General features: G+C 36.8%; 1 protein-coding gene across 6 annotated transcripts in view; it reads left to right on the top strand.

Annotated features, from left to right (window-relative positions):
- CCSER1 (coiled-coil serine rich protein 1) overlaps positions 1–21,370 on the top strand; it is a 613,005-nt gene that overhangs the window by 102,915 nt on the left and 488,720 nt on the right. For all 6 annotated transcript variants that reach the window (XM_090138797.1, XM_090138800.1, XM_031607550.2 and 3 more), the window contains one exon: positions 17,420–17,513. In XM_090138797.1, coding sequence (XP_089994923.1) covers positions 17,420–17,513 — 94 coding nt within the window. The remainder of the gene's footprint in view (positions 1–17,419; positions 17,514–21,370) is intronic.

The following is a 21,370-nucleotide window of genomic DNA, read 5'->3' on the forward strand; positions in this document are numbered from 1 at the left end:
GACAGGTGAATGACTGCGGCGAGCAAAATCCTGCCTTATGTTACAGCCCTGTATAATTGTGTCAAGCTGGAACCTTGTAGCCATGATGTCTGGCACAGACTTGGAGGGACCAAGGGGCACAGAGCCTGAGCAGTTTGTCCTGCTGAATATGAGACAAACCACATTCAATTTATTTTTACAACAGAGAGCTTTGTCCTGATCTATTTTAAAGCACATTATCCCATAACATTTGCATTAAAATATGGTATCAAAGTCTTTCATCAATGTAAGGTTGATCATACATGTAACTGGATTTGTCATGCTTTAGAAGCTGTTGCTCAATAGCAATGCAAAGTAGTACCTTAAAGGGGAAATAAAATCCTAGTGAATTGCTGCATAACAGAGAAGAGGCTTGTTTCCAATTCCCCTCGCTCCCCTCCCCCCCCCCCAATAGGTTGTCTTAAGGCATTTCAGGAAAAAAAATGATAGGATAGCACACAGACATAAGGGAATGAAAGAGCTGCGAGAGCTGCTCTGAAAGTATTGCTTCCTGTTTTATTATGTTAGTCCATGATGTCAGAGGCACAAACTGTGGTACAGCAGCAGAGGTTGAACTTTCCTGCCAATGTTTCCTTACAATTTGTTGCCGTGTGACAGATGGCAGCACAGGGGCAGCCTGACAAAATGGTTTCTGACATGGAAGTGCATATGAAGTCAACGGATTCCTCCGTGTAGAAACATTGGCATCCGTTGACATTCACTGATTCTTGCTAAACATGTATGGAGACTACACTGTGGATATAGCACAGTGAAAGCTGGACTGCATGGGCAACGTATTCCTAGCAGCTGTGAAGCAGTGCATCACCTCTACTGCTGCAGATTTCTGTGTGCTCCATGCAGTCTTTTTTTAATTGCTGACAAAAATGCATAGATAATGACAGTGGCTATGTTGAGAAGTGATGTTTTGTGGCTGAGAGTTTGATCTATTATTCGTGCTCATTGCATTGGTTGTAGTTTTCATGGAAATAAATAGGAGGCATTACTTTCAGAACATCCAATCTAAATTTCATGTGGTATGAAACATTGCAAAAAAGAAAATTCCAATACCTTGTGAATTTTCTTTGTTCAGTATTAGACTAATTTGTCCTTTTTTGCGGCATATGTACTGTATTTTGACATTCCTGCTGGTAACTTGGGAAGTTCAAAACTGAATATTAGTAAGCCCCACACATAATCAAAAGACCATAATAAACTAGAGGATGGGTGGAGCAAAGAGATGGGGTTGCTGATCTTTGCAAATTGTCTCAGTTAAATCTCCTACTGAATATGAGCAGAAAAAGTCACTTGCAGATTCATTTGTTTTGAGAGTTTCTATTTGAATAAGCTAGACAGGCAAAGAATAGGAGAGAAAAGTTCACTTTCATGTTGAAGGGATTACTTGATGTAATGAGGCAGAAAGTGCATAAAGTGTATCAAAACTAACAATTTCTTAGTTGACTGATGTTCCCTTAGATTATGCTGCTTCTTGGGTTTAATATTTGAATCCTAGCTTATAGCCTTATTGAACTAAAAAAAAAACAGGAAAATATATCCAGTTGTTTATTTCTATTGTTTCATTTCCAATCCAGATAAAAGTACAAGTTTAATATTAACTGTATTAATTGTAAATCAGAAGATTTGTCAAGATATGTAGTAAAGCAAATAGAACAGCAGCTCCAGCTCCCTTGCAAATGCCTTTCCAAGCTGCTTCAGACCTTTTTTAAAGCAGCGTGTCACAGTGTATAAAAGATTATTGCCTAGTTGTGTGTTTTTGTTCCTCCAAAAAGATATATCTACTTTGTCTTGGAAAAATAATCCAACCCATACAGTAGAGCACATGAAGTGTTATTCAAAGCCTTTTTTAACACTGAGTCCTGATTTATTATGGTCCATGAGCCATAGGTCAATTAATGTAACCATGTAAAATAGCAGGAATAGTTAATTTTCAAGAATTATTCTGTACTTCACAAGTACATGTTCATTGGCAGCCTTTCCATGTTTGTTATCTGAAAAATGGCAAAGAATCTTTAGTGTTATATTTTACTTCTTAAGGTAACACATGAAAGATCATACAGATGAATAGTTTTCACTCTGTTCATGACTGGTATGGGAAGAACACTGCATGGCATTTTTCTGTACGCAAAGATTTTTTAAAAACCATTTAATTTTTACATTCATACAGATTAAAATGAGCTTTTCTCAAGGGATGAGAATGTCAAATTTTCCTTGGTACCCTGTATTTTTAAATTCTGATGAATCTTGAGGGAAAGAAAAACAATTGTGACATCTTTCAGTTTTGTAATTTTGTGAGTAGTCTGAATAGCAGCAGTCAATCCTACCAAGATAGCCACCAGTAGAATGGAAATAGTTTTAATGTTTGTCTCCTTTCTTATCCCCTAAAAGAACAGATGAAAGCAGAAATGAGATCCGAAGCTCATACTTAGGAGTTGGTGGTGGGTGGGTTTTTTTGTTTGTTTTTTGTATCTTGCCCAAATACTTACAGAAATCTGCTTCTTGCACTCCTGAACCTGTAAATAGGGTTGCTGTGCCTATGTGACACAGCTACTTTTTGTGATTTAAGTCATAACTAACTGGCTGTCTATTAGGCCTCTCTGTTTCTTATGCCTTTTATGATCTAGTTGTTGCCCTTTTGGATTCTCACCTACTTCATGTGAAGATCTATTGGGATGCAATATTAAAGAAACTGGTTGTTTCTGTTTCTAGCAGACTACACGTGATTATGCAAGTACATGTTTCAAAAAGGAAATGGGTCTTGGAAACTAATATGGCAACACAGACAAACCTGTCTAAGAGTCTTTGGGAATGTGAAGGAATCTTTTTAATTTTTTGTTTAAAGTATTTTTAGTCAATTGCGCAGGTTGAAAGTTTTCTTAAATGACATAATGATGAAATTAAATCACCTGGTATGGCTACATGAGGCTTGAGCAGAAGCCAAAGATTACCTTCTGATTCCAGCAATGCAGTAGTTTCAGTCTGCGAAGTAATTTCAGCTCTCTCTGAATTACCTTCTAAAAACAGCAAGTCTGTATTAATTAGTATATGGGAAGTAATTCAATAATATTCACTGTTTAATCATATAGCAAAGACATATTCAAATTCCCCCTCGCTCATAAAACTACAAGTGGATTGGGAAAGGTTGATCAATGTCATTGAAAAAAGAGTTGAACTGAGAATTTCCAATAATCAAGGTAAAAAGGATATTTCATAACTAGCATTGTAAGATGTGAATCTGTGCATCACTTTTGCTCATAGCAGGTGCACTGCATCTCACTCTTCCATCCAAGTATTTGTTGTCATTCAGTTTCGGCATTTTGCTTTTCAGACAACCACCTTCTTATCCAATTTGGGATGTTGTCATAGAAGTTCAAAGATTCATGGGAAAAGTGGGGAAAAAAAACCTATATCGAGGAAGATCTTATACAATTGGATGATATGAACCTTATTCTTGAGGAAAGTAAGCTAATAAATTGTCATCTATGAAAGTATGAAAATTTGATTGCAGACCTGGGAATAATACTGAATAGTTCTGAACACTAGTACAGCATTTACGCACATTGACTTTATTATTGTTGTCATGTATATGCTTTATTACTCCAATAAACAGAAAACCAATTCTTTTGGGATAATCCAAGCTCTATGTACAGAATTGAAGCTTTAGAAGCCCATAGGCTTTGATATCTGGTCAGATGTCTTTTGCTCAATGCATCCACTGGTAAGTAATATTTATGTAGATTTTACTGCATGTCCCCGAAACGTCTTTATAATTTCCTCTTATTTTAAGCTCAGAGCAGCAGCAGCTGCAGAAGACCTAGATGCAGAAAAACATTAAAAATAAGAATATAAGAAAGAACATGTCACCCTGTTTTGGATATATGAAGATGTCTGCTAATCCTTACATGAAAGCTTTATTAAAACCTGTTGACTGAAGAAATATTTGAATCTGTGTGAAAATGAAGGCACAGAAGAAAATTAAGTAGTTCTATGACACTGATATTGGTGAAATAGATATGCTATAGAAGTGCTACACTAAATAGTACTAGTAGTACTAGTCCTTTCTGTTGTGTCTGACGTGTGGCCAGTTAGAGAGGCCCTCCTGTTGAGTTGTGAGACTCAAAGTACACTCTTGCTTTCCTTCTCGGAGAGGAGTCTATGTGTAGCTAAGCCCAGTCCTATTTCCAGACATGATCAATTGTTTATGTCTATAGAGTGATGTGCATAGCCACTTACCAGAGTCAACATTTGCCTGTCAGAGTCCTCTCAAGGGCTTTCAATTAAACAGATTCACTAACACTTTACTGCCTGAGGCCCCAAGAACTTTCACTGAAAAAGGTTTGCTCAGTTAAAAATAGGTAGTTTAGTGAGGTGACAGATAACGGATTTGGAATTGATGCTGATAAATTCACTAGTTGTGTTGGTGCTAATTCTCAAGGCTAGCTAGTAATTGCCTAACAATTCAGCTGGGTATCATCGACACAGTAACAGAGGAGCAATATCTTAACATAAGGTAGCGTCCCTGGTAGTGGGAAAGGATGATGAGTCTGACCCACAAACCCACTCAAGTCAATGGAGTGGCTCCTCTCTACAGAAAGTTGGCATTTTGTATAAATGTCCTCATTTCATACTCTTAATGAGGAGAGATTAGGATGCGTGCTGATAGGCATCTTAACAAGGCTTGTGTTATTTAATAAAGGTAGGTGAGGGAGAGGGCAAGGCCAAGACCAATGTCAGTGTTTGGTACAGTGACACAATTGCTCTTCAGGCTTAGATAAAATGACACATTCACTGAAACAACATTGGGCTGAGAGGCCTCTGTCCCACTCCAGGCTTCACTTAGTCACTATAGTCACAGTTGTCAGACCTGAGGTGAGATGTTAAACCATACATTTTTACATCTGTGCAGACATGTTTTGGTCAGATAAGTTGCTCAATTCCTACCTTTTTTTCAAGACCAGTGCAAGATAGACACGTTAATTAAATTACATTGTTACATAAGCTGTTGACTTACAGTCATTTGTATTTCAACACCTGGGACTTTGTACATTTCCCCATTCTTGCAAATATTTGAAAATAAAGGCAGATTGCCTTATTAAGACAGTATCTATATTTTCTATGTAATAATTCAATTTGTTCTATAATGTTCAGACTACTGAGGCACTGAGAATATGTCTCATTTAAGAGCCCCATATTTTTCTAGCAGAAATTTGAAGATCAGTTTTGTGTTCATACATGCTGAATGTCGCTTCTTGGTAAGTTTTAAATCCAGATGAGTTTGTGTGTGCTGCTGAAACTCAGTCCAAGAGGATCCCATTTCTTCTGTTTGTAATGTTGAATGAGTCTGGAATTTTTAAGTAATTAGCTTCTTAGAGTGGGAACGAAGCAGCAGTGTTTGTTAAACTGAACCTATATATACTGCTATTCTGTTCAAAACAGAAGACTGATTTTTCACTTCTTCCTAGAAGAAAATAAGAGCTGTTCTAGAGAAACATACCGTATGATGGATGCATTGCTGATTCTTTTTAAACTTTTGACCAAGAATCTATCTTATTTTAGGCCTCTCAACAGTATGCCCTGAGCACCTAGCTGTTAACAAATAATGAGAGCATTGATTCACTGAAAGGAGAAAAAAACTGGAGCGCATTAGACTATTAAATTAAAAATTTATTCCAATTAGTACTGGGGGGACTGCTTCCTACCCTACTAAATTAGGCAACTGGGAATTAATGGCAAGTGAAAATCATTATAATGACAGTCCTTTTTCATAATGATTTGAGAAAGTTTCTAACAGTGTCACCGTGACCTCAGAGAGTTTCAATTGCTCTCTGTGCTGAAGATGCATAAATGCTGATTAGTGACAAAGGGCTTTGGAGTACTTTTTAGTAAAGCTAAGTCTTCGGTAAATATCTGAGGTCTGACATCTAACTTGTCAGTTAGTGTAATAGGCTGTCCATCTCCATTTGCTTAAATAACATGCTTGTGTGCTCAGGATGAAGAATTCTGCGACTTGATTTATGATATTTAATGCCCATCTGGAGAGCCTTCAACACATAAGTAATTTGTTGATTCAGTTCATATTCTCATTCATTCTCCTTTTAAACCAAAAATATACTATTTCTTTGCCGTTCTTTATTATAAGAACAGTATTTCAGTTATATTTATGGGATGAATGGGAACAGTCAAAGAAATCTTGGAGATGTCATTTAAACAGCAAAGTTCCACAGTGAAGCAAAATAAATGGAAATAGAATTGCATGTAAAAGATCAATGAGCAGAGCCAAGCTGTATTGTTTTGTGGCAAAACAGTACGTACTTTTAGAAAGCTGTCTGTATGCTGACTTGATCAGCAGTTTTTTTCTGGGACAAATACTTTGACTCAACCAGAGTCTGATAGTTGTTAGTAGCGTTGGATAGCAAGACAGCTGAATCCACAGACTGGCCTGTTCTGAGTTCAGATGTGCAAGGTAGGTGGCTGATACCACTGTACTCGTCTCATAATTTTCTTCCATTCTGACGTATGAAAGGCTAAAAATTTTGTTTAGAAGAAAATGTATATAGAGATACTGTAAGAGAATAATTTTAAGGATCAAGGCTTTAAATGTACAGAAGGTTAGCCCGTGAAATGTATGCATTGCAAAATGTCCAACAAAGGATTGTTTTTCCTTAGTTTCTGTGAGATTTACGTACCCCTTCAAGATGGAATATCATACTGCTGATGTTAAGTGAAATCTGTTACAAGATGTCTTGCCTCTTCAAGTTCCCACTTCACAGTTCATTCAGCTGCAATAGCTAAACTAATCAGTAATTGTCGTTACAGCTTTTCTTTATGAAAAAGAACAGAACAAAGAAACTGGGAAAAATATTCAGTAGTGGAAAAATGACATTTCAGCAGAAGCCTTTCTCAAAGAATGATTTAAAATCCTGTTTACCAGAGCAGCCGTAGGTCAAAGTTACCATGGAAACAGAAAGAATTCAAATAATATTAGCAATAGCATATCTATTATGATATTGCATTAACAAAGCCATAGTAAAGGGTCACTTGTGGTTTCATTTACAGGGCTCATTTTTTGGTTATTTATCACCAATATTACAGGCTACAAATGAGAATTAGAAACAGACGGTTCAGCCTTGAACTGTCTTATGGTAATGTTGAAAAGAAAGAAGTCTTACATTTTCTCATTACTTTGTAAAAATATTTTGTTTATTTAAACATGTTTATAAGGTTTTTTACTTTTGTGAATGTAGTGAGTACATAGCCTTTTAGAAATAAAGCAATGGTAGAGCCATAAAATAGGTTATTTTCATTTAGCATCTAAAGTTCTGACTCCACTAATCTTCTGGGAAGAAGATTACTTGTAAGAATAATAGATAAAATCTTAAGCTTGGTACCAAATGCATACCTTTTCCTGTGTTGTTTTTTGGAAGTGCTAAAAACTCATTGTAAGCAATGTAAGTTTTGTTTGGAGAAATGAGGCTTGAAGTCCAATGTGTCAGTACACTGTCTCTGCCAGACAAGCAAGGATGGCAGGCTCAAGGTGAGTTGTTCTTTGGTGATTTATCAAAGGAAAAAAAAAAAATAAGAAAAAACACATTCTTTAAAGAGGTTGCTAAGAGCTAAGATTTACCTCCTAGAACAGGGGTGGATTATCAAGATTGTAAATTCTAAGGTTCTGCCTTTTGTATCCCTTGAATTTAATTAATTTTTTTTTTTTTTTTTAAGTAAAGATGACTCCTAACCACTTACATAGCTAAACTTCTTTTTTCTCTGTGTTCTCCTGGCCAAGACGAGAGAAATATAATCCAACACTGATTAGATGTTTGATCTTTGGCTCCTAAAATATTGGCTGAGGCATAGACTTGGGTGCTACTAGGATAGAGCCATAAGTTTTTAGTGCCCAGTATCAATTGCCCAAAGGCAGATAAAATTTCAGTGGTTTTGGAAAACTTTATTTGACCAATCCATGTGTTGAATGACCTGTCATATGCACATCACTAAAGTACATACAAACACAGAAAAATCTGAACTATATTCAATATGAATGCAGGATACTAATACCAAAGGAACTTTTTGTGTCTGGCAGAAAAATCTGGCACAGGAGATGTAGAAAACTTTCCTAAAGCTGTGTGATCCTAATGACTGTACTTGAATACTTACATAGTGCTTTGCCTATTACAAAAGCTGTAAAACAGTAACTAATCCACAAAGCAAATTATGTTTTGCAGATGCCTCCCTCTGCTGGGAGGAAAGCAAATGTATGCTTGTCTGAAGAAAAAAAAAATAGATTCAAGCAGCTTTATTTGGTCATTTGAAGTTTTATTTCATTTATTTGAGTACATTTTCATACTTTCTCAACAGAAGATTTCTTTTTTCTTGGAATTGTGAAAATAAGAGCTTGGCGCATGAAAAATGTATTTATCTTTTTTCTTTTTGAATGCAGAAGATCCAATTGTCGTGGTTCTATTACAGTGAAAGTGAATCTGAGCACTCTAGAATTATTTGAAAAAATGGCAAATAAGCAGTGAAATACCTCTGACTGTAATGTTTTCTTTTTCCTTTCATTCACACACTCAAATCTCAAGCTTTCTGGTGCAGAGAAGCATGTACACATCTTACGTGTGGCCTTTACTTAGATATGCTATTGCTTGATAGCTAATTCAGTGTTGAGTGCTGTCAGGAACTGCTTCTAATCTAGGGGTTAACTTGGACCTGCACTCATTTAAATGCTTTAATAGAAGCAGAAAAGACAGCAAATTTTAAATGCTGAGGGCATCTGTTGCTTCCCAGTTCTGTAAGAGCTATCTGGCTCTGAAGCTAGCCTATGTGTTGGAAATGGGTGTGCAAGCCTGTGCATACATGTTTGTGAGTTTGGTAATTAGAGATTGCAGTGATGGGGCTGTTTAGGGACTGGCAAATGAGGCGTTTTCTCCACGGTTCAGCTGCTGGGGATAGCTATGGTCTGTAGCATCTCCCTCAATGAGGCTGTGGCAGCAAGCTCTTACTCTGTCCAGTGTTGGAAGCTGAAAACAATGCGTGTAGCCTCTTCCACAGAATCACAGAATCACAGAATGACCTGGGTTGGAGGGGACCTCAAGGATCATGTAGTTCCAACCCCCCTGCCTAGCAGGGCCACCAAACATACACCTTTACTAGATCCGCCTCCTTCCTTGCCCATTCTTGGTGGTACTGTGCCTCTCAACCTCCACCCCAAGATTAAGGGGTGGGGATCTTGTATGTTTCTCATTTATAATTAAGATCATAGGTGATCTTAATTTTGGAGCCAGGGCTTGTTCTGGTTTCATGTCCTATCTTTGGCTTCTGTCTGCATATTATCCTCCACAGAATTGTAGTGTGTGGATGACCAAAGAGCAGAAAATGCATTTGCATGGGCTGGTAGCCACTCCAGGCGTCATGCAGGAGAGGAGCTGCCAATCTGTGTAGGAGGGTGAGGAAGGTGCTATGGTTGCCCCTGGGTGTCAAAGTACCCTGTGAAGTATCATCCCCATATGTGCTGTTCTAGTGAAGGAAAATTGATTAACACAGGAGAAAGAATGTTGGTGGTGTTTATATATACATGTTTCTTGCCTTAATGTTTTTTTCCCATGGACTTTGGAAGGTAAGTGCCAATTCCCTCTGTGGTCTGATCCTGATTGACACCACATTGTATGGCGTGACAGCAGCAGCGCTGTCAACTCCAGCTGCCAGCAGTGGCTCTGTGTTGTGTTACTCCTCTGTGGTTTCAGTAAGCAGATCGTATTGCAGCAAATTGAACCCTGTGTGGGTGAGTGTAAACTGAGACATTAAAAAAATGCATTATTTATAATTGTTCAGGCAAAAGGAGCATAATTGCAGGCGTAGATTTAGTGCACAGAGAGAATCAAAAGGACAGAAACAGGAATAGGATGGAAAATAGTGTGCTTTCCTTACATAGCTAAAAATACATGTGCAAAAATATTTTGAAGAGTAGTATGATGGATCTGAGCTCTATAGTTGAACAGTTAGTTGCCTCCTCTGATAATCTTGTGTCTTCAGGTCTTCGGGGCACGTTAATTTATAATATAAATGAATTTCCACGTTAGCTGCAGAACATGTTCTTAGCAAATGTTACAAGATGTTTTTTCTCCCTTTCTGATGTTTCCTGTATATGTGACTAGAGAATAATAAGCTTTTTGGGTGGTGCTATTCAGACAAATAGAGCACTTTTAAGCTGCTCTTGGTATATGAAAAGCATGCAGAGGCTTTACACTCGATACAGAGATTTTTATACTGTTGGCAAAGATTGTGTTTGCTGGATTTCATGTACTTTCGTTTTCTCTTTGAAGTATGTGGGAGAGTGCAGAAGGGGAAATACTTCATTATATCCATGAATTATTCAGGTACAGTTCTAGGAGTTAACATTACTTTAAATAGCTCAAGGTCTTTCTTTTTCCTTGAGTATATCTCAGAGTTTTCATTTTTATGCTGATTGTATGCCAGGTTTCTTTGCAGAGTACAATTTTGATGAAGTACTATCTTTTGGCAGTCTCTAGAAATCATTTGAGGCTTGAAATAAGTATTTAATTCTGATCTTTTCCAGCATCAGATATGCGGTGACCCTGAGTAGATACAGGTGAATTGTCATACATATGTTCTTAGAACAGAATCAAATTATTCTCCCTAGAGTGTGTTTTCTTTGTGCTCTTTCAAAAGCATTGATCTCAAATAGTCCTCCACATATATTTCTATGGAGGGAAGAAAAGGAATCTATAATGTTAAATACTAAAATGCATATAATACCAGGCTATTTTTCTTTCAAAGAGGAATTTGATTAACTCTTTTGCAGTGCCTCATTTCAATGGTGAGATTTAAGTAGTAAGCCCTTATATTTTGAAACAAAACAAAACAGAATAAGATGTGAAAATCTTTGTTCAGAAAACGGGTAAGAGTAACAGCACAGAGGAAGATGATTCAGAAAAATGACTTTTATTATTTTTAATTTCTTGTAGTTATAAGCATCTTTGAAATGTCAGTGATTCTTTATATAATCACTTAAGCAGTGAGTCACAGGCCATTATATCAGGAAAAAAAAAAAAAGGCTTTTAAAAATTATTCCTCTGGATTTTTAGGGCTTTCCTTATAGTCTAAAGTTGGCAGCAAAATGGGTTTAGAGACTCTTGAGGGAAAAAATGCATCTGTGTAAAATGAAGCCGCTGTTGATAAGTGTTTCAGAATGGGACTCCTGTGAACAAAACTCATGCACATGGTTGGAATTCTGGCAGCAATGAAAATTTTGCCCAGTCACACACTAGATGAAGGGTCATGGCAAAATGTGCTCAGGAAAAATAGCAGTTCTTTAGTGTGTTTGCTGAGCACAGGTCTTTGATTGACAGCTTGTCTTCAGGATTACGTGTGCAAAAGCAACATTGATGAATCAAATGTACTCTGTGTATTCGAGCTCATGATAGTCGGATTTTATCTATGTGTGTATAATCCCAATTAGCTTTCATTGACTTTTGTGAATGCCATCGTCAGTCATTATGACTGACAAATATCAATGAACAGTGTAATTGTAAATGTGTGAATGCTTCAGTCTTGTTGCTTCATTGAATTGCTTACTGGGCCTCAATCTCAAACATATTGGACTGGATGATCTTATAGGTCTTTTCCAACCTTAGTGATTCTGTGATCTGTGATTCTGTGATATTAAACTATTTCTAAGCAGTGGTCAAGATTTTGTTGTGCTGTCATTATACGTAATAGAATGGAAATCTCTCACTTCTGTAACAGAAACCTGAAAACACAAGAAAATGCCAGGTCCCAGTATCAACCTGTGTGTGGAGATATAAAAAGCGCTGGTGAGGGAAAAGCCTGCATCTCTTAGCTCAAACACAAAAATATGTCAGTGCCGAGCCTCCCTCAAGATGCTAGCATAAAAAATGAAAGGGAACACAAGCCATTGAACATGATATTGAATAGGGACTGCATGCTAATTACAATAAAATTACAGAATAATGCATACAACTCTCCAAAGATGTTGCTAATGACAGAGAACCTTTGTCTACTGTGTTTAGAAGCAGGGAAGACGAGAACAAAAATATGTGCAAACAAAGAAATGAATCTTTTATTTGGCTCTGTTGGTTTCGGGATGTTTAAAATGGGACAATTTGTCACCTAAAACCAATTGTTCATCTTGGTTTCCAATATTAGTTGCTAATGTTTAGTTTTACATGGATTTTCTGTCTTGTTTATGCATATTGTACAATTTGTATGATCTTGATAGGTCCATTTTAGGACTGAATATTATTGCTTGATAAATTATCATAGCATAATTCCATAAGCAGTAATTTTACTAGGTGTATAAATTGGTTACTTGGAATAATAATGCTAGACCATCATAAAAGAGGCTTCATAAACAAAATATTATCTGTTTTTTGTTGTTTTACTAACAGTAGATGTGAGTTTAGTTACTTTGGGCATTTCATATGTACTTATTACCATGGCTGTTCTTAATTACTGCAGTTTTCAAACTTCCTAGAAGTTGTAGACTCTGAGCTGCAACAGGGCAAAAAGTATTGAAATACTTTACTATTCTGGAAAAGGATAGAGAATTCATATACTGCACGTTAAATTTCCTTGTAGTGATTACAAGAAGGGAAGCTAGGAAGAGGAAAAGAGGTAGGGAGGGAATTCAAGATTACAGGAAGGTCCCTTTCAGTGATGCTGAGTAAAAATGCAATACTTGGAGGACATGTATTTCTATTCCTGCTATGTTTCAGCTTTTTCTGTGATATATCAGTATGAGTCACTGCATCTCTTTTACAGTAAAAGTATTCTGGAGTTATATTTCTAAACTGAATATCACCAATGCCAGTGATTTGAATAAGATACTTAGCATTTGGACGAAAAAAAATAGTTTATAGGTTTTGCTGTTGCTAAAATCTTTAATACAAAAATTGTTACTAAAAAAATTACTGAAATATACCACTGAATATTCTCTTGAGTTGTAGTTACCGATGCTGCTGAGGAGGAATAGGTGTTGCAGTATGAGGAATAGTTGGAAGGAAAAAGCACCATTGTGTAAATTTCTGATGCACTTGAAAGGCAAAACAGTGCTAGAAGTCGAATGGGAAAGAGGCACAAAAGTAGGAAATGGGTTTCAAGGCTTATAAAGGGGTATTAGAAAGTCAAGAGATTTTTGCTGCAGAGCTTCTGCTTTCACTGAACAATTTACTTCTGGGAATAAATAAATGATATATTGCCATAAATAGACAACAGACTTTTCCTTGGGACCCTGATGGAAGTGTTCATTTCTTTTTCTTTGTGACAATGCCTTTAAGCTATTCGCTGTGAATGTTATTTAAGACTTAACCTCTCTTTTTTCTATCCCTCTTTTTATTTAATTATGTTAATCTTCAAAGACTGTAGTAGCAGTAGTGGGAGAATGAGAAGAGGGTCAAGAGGTATTAAGTTTTAACAGAAATTACAATTGTTACTAATTGTCATAACAATAAAGGAGATGCGGGGGATAATGGTACCTAGCAAGGAGGCAAAGGAGTGGAAGACATGTCTGAGCTGTTCTGTGGCATTGGGCAGACCAGTCTTGAAGTATTTTTGTCTTATTATGAATGTGCCTGTTTTCAGAAAAATATTAGTGTTAGGATAGGTCTGGGAAGCAAACTACTGCACCTCTTCTTGGATGTGCTTTTATGCATTCCTGAATCTGTATCCATGGAGCAGCTGTTGGCAAGTCAGTTATTCTCCTTGGTAGTGGACAAGGAGAAGAAAGAGACTGCTGATCTGACAGAATAGGCACATGCCATCTAGAAGCTAGAGAAACTCCCTCTGTCAAGTGTTCATTTGTACATATAAAGGAGCCCTATGTACAAACTCTTTGATCTTAGTTCATTTCACCTGGTGGAGTTGCTTCAGCTTAGAAGATGAGGCCTAATATAGTGAATCACTGTATTTTCTACTGATTGCAGGCAGTCTCCCAAGATTTCCACCCATGCGTGAATGCACAAGGTGTGGCATATACATACTCAATTAGCATGAAACCATGCTCATTACTATTGTTATGGAGAAGATCAAAGAATGTTTAGCACTGCTAACAAAATGGATTAATTTGGTTGACTATAATATATAAAATAATGTTAAGGAACAAGCCTGCATATTTCATCTTTTTTGCCGTTTAACAGTACTGATGTGAAAAGCTTTAGATGTTTAAAATTGCAGGGATTGTTCTTCTGGACTTGTTCAGTGGAATGCTTTTATTTATAAAACAACATATAAATGAAATAAGTTGTACATTCTCTGAGTATACATTATTTTGACTGATTAGTAGTGTCTAAATGAAGTGAACAAAAAATTCTTCCATATTTTAGATGCTATTTTGTTACATTCATCTGCTCTTAACTTGATGTAATCGCAGAATTGCAAGATTGGGGAGGGACCTCCAGAGATGGAGTCCAAGCTCCCTCCTAAAGCATGTTCCCTCCCATAGGTCACATATGTAGGTGTCTAGAGGAGTCTTGAATATCTCCACAAGGAGACCCATAATCTTTCTGGGAAAACTGTTGCAGTGCTCCATCACCCTTACTGTAAATAAGTTCTTCTGCATGTTTGTATGGATAACCATTGATTCTCTTTCTGGAAAAACAGTTGGACTAGAGGGTACTTCAGTCATGTCTCCTAGAACAGAAAACAAATTCTTGTAGTGCCTTGCTGCTTACATTTTGTAAAGTATTTGGCTACTATTACATTAACCCTAAATGACATTTTCAGTCTTCAGTACTCCACAAGCCCCAACAGTGATTTAGAAGATGCTTAAGTTTTAGGCTATCTATAACACTGAGCAGTGCATGTTGTCTTGCTTTGGTTTAATACAGAGAAACTTTTTTATTTTTCTTTAAGCTAGTTTTACTTTGGCTTTGTTATAAAGGCTTGGGGTAGAGTGGCTGGAAGACTATGTAGAAGAAATGGACCTGGGAATGTTGATTGATGCTAGACTGAACATGAGCCAGCAGTGTGCCCAGGTGGCCAAGAAGGCCAATGGCATCCTGGCTTGCATCAGAAATAGTGTGACCAGCAGGAACAGGGAAGTAATTGTCCCCCTGTACTCAGCACTGGTGAGGCCGCACCTCCAGTACTGTGTCCAGTTTTGGGCCCCTCGCTGTAAGAAAGACATCGAGGCCCTGGAGTGTGTCCAGAGAAGGGCAACAAAACTGGTGAGGGGTCTGGAGCACAGGTCTTACGAGGAGTGGCTGAGGTAGCTGGGATTGTTCAGTCTGGAGTAGAGGAGGCTCAGGGGAGACGTTATTGCTCTCTATAACTACCTGAAGGGAGGGTGTAGTGAGCTGGAGGTAATCTTCTTCTCTCGTATGACTAGTGATAGCACTAGAGGGAATGGCTTCAAGCTGCGCCACGGAAGGTTCAGGCTGGACGTTAGGAAATACTACTACTCTGAAAAGATGGTCGGGCACTGGAATGGGCTGCCCAGAGAGGTGGTGGAGTCACTGACCCTGGAAGTGTTCAAGGAACGTTTGGATGTTGTGTTGAGGGACATGGTTTAGCGAGAACCACTGGTGATGGGTGAATGGTTGGACTGGATGATCCTATGGGTCTTTTCCAACCTTATTGATACTATGATTCTATATTCTATATGTTAACATAAATCCAGACTAGAAAGGTGTGTGTGTCAGTGTAGGTATTGGGTACCATAACCTGACAAAATGCATCTATGTCCTGTATTCTATGGAATTACTATGCTTATGTACTGGATTGTAATAAGTAATTTGGTTATTGAAAGTCTGCATTTTGTTGGCTTGAAGAAAGTAGTTTCTATGAAGAAGGCTTGCCAGCAGCTCTCTGATAAAAGGAATAAGATGTTCTGTGTTAGATGCAACTGTAACGGTCAGGTGATGAACAAGCAGTGCTGTATGCATTGTTGGGAGATTTCTACACTTGACAATTGTTACTTTGTGTGCTTGGTATCTGTAAATATAAGGAGAGCATTAACAATGGGTTCTGCATTTCAGAAGAGATATTCTTATGCTAGTGGAAAGCAAGGGAAATGATGCAAGAGGTCCTTGTGTTGCCTGTATGTTGTTTTTGAAAGAGTGGAAAATAGAATTTAAAGAAATTATTACTCAAAAGAGTTGAATAAATGTAAGCTTTGAGTGTGAATAGGAACTGACATCTGTTATGGGGGAAAAATACTTGAAAGAGTTACAAGGAACATGAAAAAGCGTGGTTGGAACTGAAGTCATAAAGGGCTTTTGCTGGTTTGCTGTATAATGCTGTTAGGTTTCTTTGCTTTCTTTCCCTACAGCAGATATCTGTAGGTATCTCCAGCCCCCAAAAGCAGCTTGATACATTGAAACAATCACCTGATCTTGTACATGTTGAAAACCAGCGTTTGGTTTAGATTTGAATGGGAAACATAAGGGATGTGTGTGGTGCCAATTTATTATGGACAAGTCCAATATATATTTTCCTCTGTGAGTGACTGAAGAATCATGCTGGTTGTGGTATCACTTCTAGATTTTCAAACAAAATGCTAGCTGCAGAATGCAGGTCTTATCTTGGTTTAGACGTTTGTGACTGTGGAGAAAATCATGATATTATCATGTCAGAAGAAATGCAGTAGATGTACCTGACGTTATGTGATAGTACTAATTTCCCTTCAAAACATTTTCCTTTTAATTGTATCATACTAATCATAAAGTCTTGACCATAGAATAAAAACATTAATGGGAGGAAAATGTAAGATGATAACCCATTTTCATCCCTTGTGTATAACTAATTTAGATTGATAGAGACTGGAGAAAATGATAGCCTCCTTCTTTTCCATAGTCAGGAGAGGGACTAGAGAAAATGATCGCCTCAGATGATTGCAAACACAGTAAATCACTTAAAGAGACTGGGGACCCAAGGAGCCACACTACATACTCAGGCTTTCTTTTCTGTCTCTGTAAGCCTTTATTGTTCACACAAATACTTCAAAATTACTGAATTGATTGATCATACCTGGATTTTCTGGTAATCCTATACTTGTTTCTTTATGCCTTCGATAAACAGAACTATAGATCATGTTCAGATAATACTGGTAAGAGCAGATACCGATTAGAATTCCAAAATTTAATGAGAAACAGCTACTGATAATTTTGTGTTCTGCTTGTTTCTGTGTTTTGTTTTTCTTTCCTTAGATATTCAAGATCTTGAAAAACAGAGAATAGCAACAAATACATTTCTATTTGGCCAAGTGTTTTATACTGTTTTCTTTCTAGTCAAATGTAAATAAAAAAAATTTCCTGTAGCAAATTCTTAGACTTATTTTTGAAGTTTGATTGTGTGGAAGAGATTTAGACTCATCTGTTTAAATGCTTTTGCTTATTTGTTTTGTTTTTACTAGGATGTTTTGAATAACTTGGGTTCCTGTGAGTTAGATGAAGATGACCTAATGCTTGATTTGGAGTTCCTAGAAGAACAACATCACCATCGGACTGGTAAGACAGAGAAATATTGGATATCTTCAAAGAGATGTTATTATTCTAGAAACATGAAATATGGAAATGTGTTCAGTACAATTACTTGGAAATAACTAAGAGTTATTTCCTTAGAAAGGTAGGAGCAGTATGCATTTATTAGTTTGATTTGTAAATACCCGTGCCATTTGACAGAAAGGTACTCTTTAACATTGCTTTTTGCCTTCATATGGTCAATTATTAAATGGAATTCTTCTGTACCTGTAAAAATTTCTTGTAACCACACAGCACCAAAAGCAGACTCATTTAGTTCTCTAGATCTTTAGAGTGACTTCTGCCACCACTCAGTTGCAAAACACAAACAAAGAAAACTATTGCTGATATAATTGTAACTTGATTTTGTGCCTGCTAGAATAACATGCTTCAAATGAGGAGGCCTTGACTTGAGGCATGAGTGTAACATGATTACTTTCATGAACTGCATTGATTAATAATGATAGCCATGGTGAACTCTCAATGTGTTCAAAAGAATTTTAGAACAGGTTTACCTAAGCTCTTGGTAAATCAGGGCACTTGCAGTAGGGAATCTTGCCTTCCTTTTTCCATAAGCAGGAAGGTCCTGGTAACTCCAAAAGATTCAAGGAGTGTAAAACATGTGAGATTTATGTTGGATCACAGTGTAGAGCTCTGAGTTTGTACTCTGTTGTGATGCTTCCTATGACAGTGACATGAAAGTGACACTATCACAGCTGACAGTGACCCTTGCTTTCACTTGCTATTTTCTAACCCTTTCTCCATCCACAAATGCATATATCTATACTGTACATTTATGCAGACTCAGGTGGAAGAGGAGTTTCTGACACTTATTCCTGCAGATGTGCAATGTTTTCAGTTCTGCTCCCTCCTTTGCTGCAAATTTATGCAGGAAATTATTATAGACATATAATTGCTGGTTGAATTATGCTCCTGTTTCCATTTTTCTCTGCATGATAATTCTATGATGTTTGTATTTAACCACTGTGTTGTGCCATTGTAAGCCTGTTTGCATATCTATTTAAAGCAAAAGACACCTCTTTCATTGTATTTGATAAAAAGAAGAGTAGTATAGAGGGCTGAATAACTTGTTTCCTAAATAATTGAGAGCTAAAAAGTTTGAGGATAAAACTAACTTAAACCAAGGTCATTTTAACTAGGAGTGAGTAATGCTGTGAAGTGAATGGGTGAAGAAACATGGATTGAAAAAAGAAAAAAAAAAAACTTTTTATAAGAAATTATAATGTTTAAACATGATTATTTCCTGGGCCCACTGTGGGCAAACTAACTGGAGGAACCATTTTCCATACATAATATTCTCTAGCATGTGCTTTGCCTTGTTTCTATTTTGTTACTTTGCATACATTCGTTGCTTCAAAAGTAATGCCTCCTATTTATTTCCATGGAAACTACAGAAGATAGAAAGAAACACATAAATACTTGATAGAGCAAATTCTCCTCTACAAAATGCTATTTTTGAACATAGTCATTACTATTAGCTATGTATTGTTTTTTTACCAACGATAAACAAGAACCTGCATTCCATGCTCATAAAAATCTACATGAACATCTGGAACATAGCATGTTTTTCAGTCACCACTGCACCACTGAAGCACACCATCCACCACATCACTGTGCTCACATCCACTGTTTCATCTCCATAAACGATCAGCAAGCACTGATGAATATTAATGGTTGCCATTTTTTCTGCATGGAGTACTTAAATTGCATACCTTTGCTACCTCTGCACTTCTGTGTCAGACACCATTATATCAGTCTGCCCCTCTACTGCAATTTGTCACATAGCAACAAAATGTAAGGCAGTAGTGTTTGAAAGATTCATTCTCTATTGCCATACTACCAACTGACCTCAGATGTTGTAGCTAACGTAATAGCATAGGTGGCATTGCATTCAGAGCAGTCCTCGTATTTATAAAGCTCTGAATTAGTGGTGACAGAATAGTTATGTTCATTGCATTATTATAAAAGACTTGTAGCAGCTTCTGGAAAAGCTAAGATCATAATGCTTGACATTATTCTTGATGGAAAAGTAATTTCAGTGGAGATGTGATATGATAAGTAATCTTTCTACTCTTGGCTCGTTATCCAGAGTTATTTTAATTCTTTGAGTATATACGCCATCTGAAAACAGGAGTTGATAATTTACATACCATTTGATAGTAGTTGATTTGTTGGACTTGTTAAAGCTTCTTCAAGGCAACGGGCTTGATTATTAGTCCATTGTTTGCTTCATCAAAAACTATTGAAGACAATCCCAGACATACAGACCTGTGAACCTCATTTTCTCTGCTGGCATGATATATAGGTTTCAGCCCTGCATTATATAAGCCTAATGTATTTAAATAGTTTTTTTTAGCAATACATGTTTATGTTCATAACAAGTTCATTAAGTTCCTCTGCTACATAAAAGGGTCTGTATGTTTGACATTCCCATAAGTGTTGTACTGTAGTTGTGGTCAGATGCAAGTTACTGCATATATTTTTTTTCTTTTATCAAAATGGAAGCATTGATTAGTATAAAAATATGATGTGAACATAAAAAAAAAAAAAGCTGTTTTTTCATGGTAATCTTAACTTTATTGTCTTCCTGAAACCTAACATACCAATGCTACTGTGAATGTAGTGCAATAAAAATCCTATTATGCTCGACATAATGATTCTGATCATAGCATTTATTAGGTTAGGGCCATCAGTCTTAGTTTTATTACAATTTACTTGTGCCCCCCTGCTACACTTTGGCTCCTTATGAGAAAATCTGTGGGGAATTACTTTAATGGGAAATGTTCCAAGAGAAGTTCAGCTTGGTAATTTAACAAATAAGTTGAAATATGATGAGATGTAATTGGAAAAAGAGTTTAGTTCCTTCTCTTACTGAGAGATAGCTAATGAATCAGGTAAGTTCCTATTCTTCAAGAGCCTAAAATAATCTCTAAGATGACAAATTGTATGGATACAAGCACCACATCTTGACTCAAATATCAAAAATGTTCCTTGGTCAGGAGGCTGTATGCAGCTGGCTGTAACAATGAAACATAGCAATTCTCAAGTGTAACGCTACGCTTAGTAAATCTGATCTTTTGTTTAATGGCAAATTGACTCTTAACTGTCATTAGGAGGTCCAGGTTTTTAAAGACATGTTAGTTAAACAGTGATTCACAATTGCTTCTGTTTTTTTATCTGCTGTTATTGAAAGGAAGAGTATTTGTTAGGGCGAGGATATGTCTTCGATTTTTCTGCTGAAGTCGACAGGGAGTTGATAGCTTAATGAAACAACTATGATTTATTGATCTTAATTTTGGTGACTGTTTTTGAGTAGAAAATGAAATGCTGTTGGAAGAATTTCTGGGAGAAATTTGTACTAAGGAATGCATTTTAGAAGAGGAGAAACTAATTGGCATGATAGGGAACATTGCTCTGTAAAGCAAAGCTGTGTACGAATTAAAATGTAGAAACAGATTTCTTTTTTTTTTTTTTGCTCCCTTCCTTCCTCACCCCCTTTTTTTTCCTTTTAAAAATAATAATTATTGTTTTTTTTCCCAGATAAATTTTTATGTTCTTGTCTGTTCTTCAGTTACCCTTCCAGACTATTTTCATGAAATACGATTCCTGCAGGAACGCACTATGAACTGTGATTAGTACTAGAAATTAAAATAAATAAATAAAAAATCCTTAACTTTTTAATCTAACATCCATGGAGATGTTCAAGGTCAGGTTGGATGGGGCCTTGGACAGCCTGATTTAGTGGCTGGCAACTCTGCCCACAGCAGGAGTTTAGAACTGGATGACCTTTAAGGTCTCTTGCAGCCCCAGCCATTCTTCCTGAA

This window comes from Phasianus colchicus, chromosome 4 (assembly GCF_987193195.1).
Source record: "Phasianus colchicus chromosome 4, bPhaCol1.hap1.1, whole genome shotgun sequence".
NCBI classification, from domain to species: domain Eukaryota; kingdom Metazoa; phylum Chordata; class Aves; order Galliformes; family Phasianidae; genus Phasianus; species Phasianus colchicus.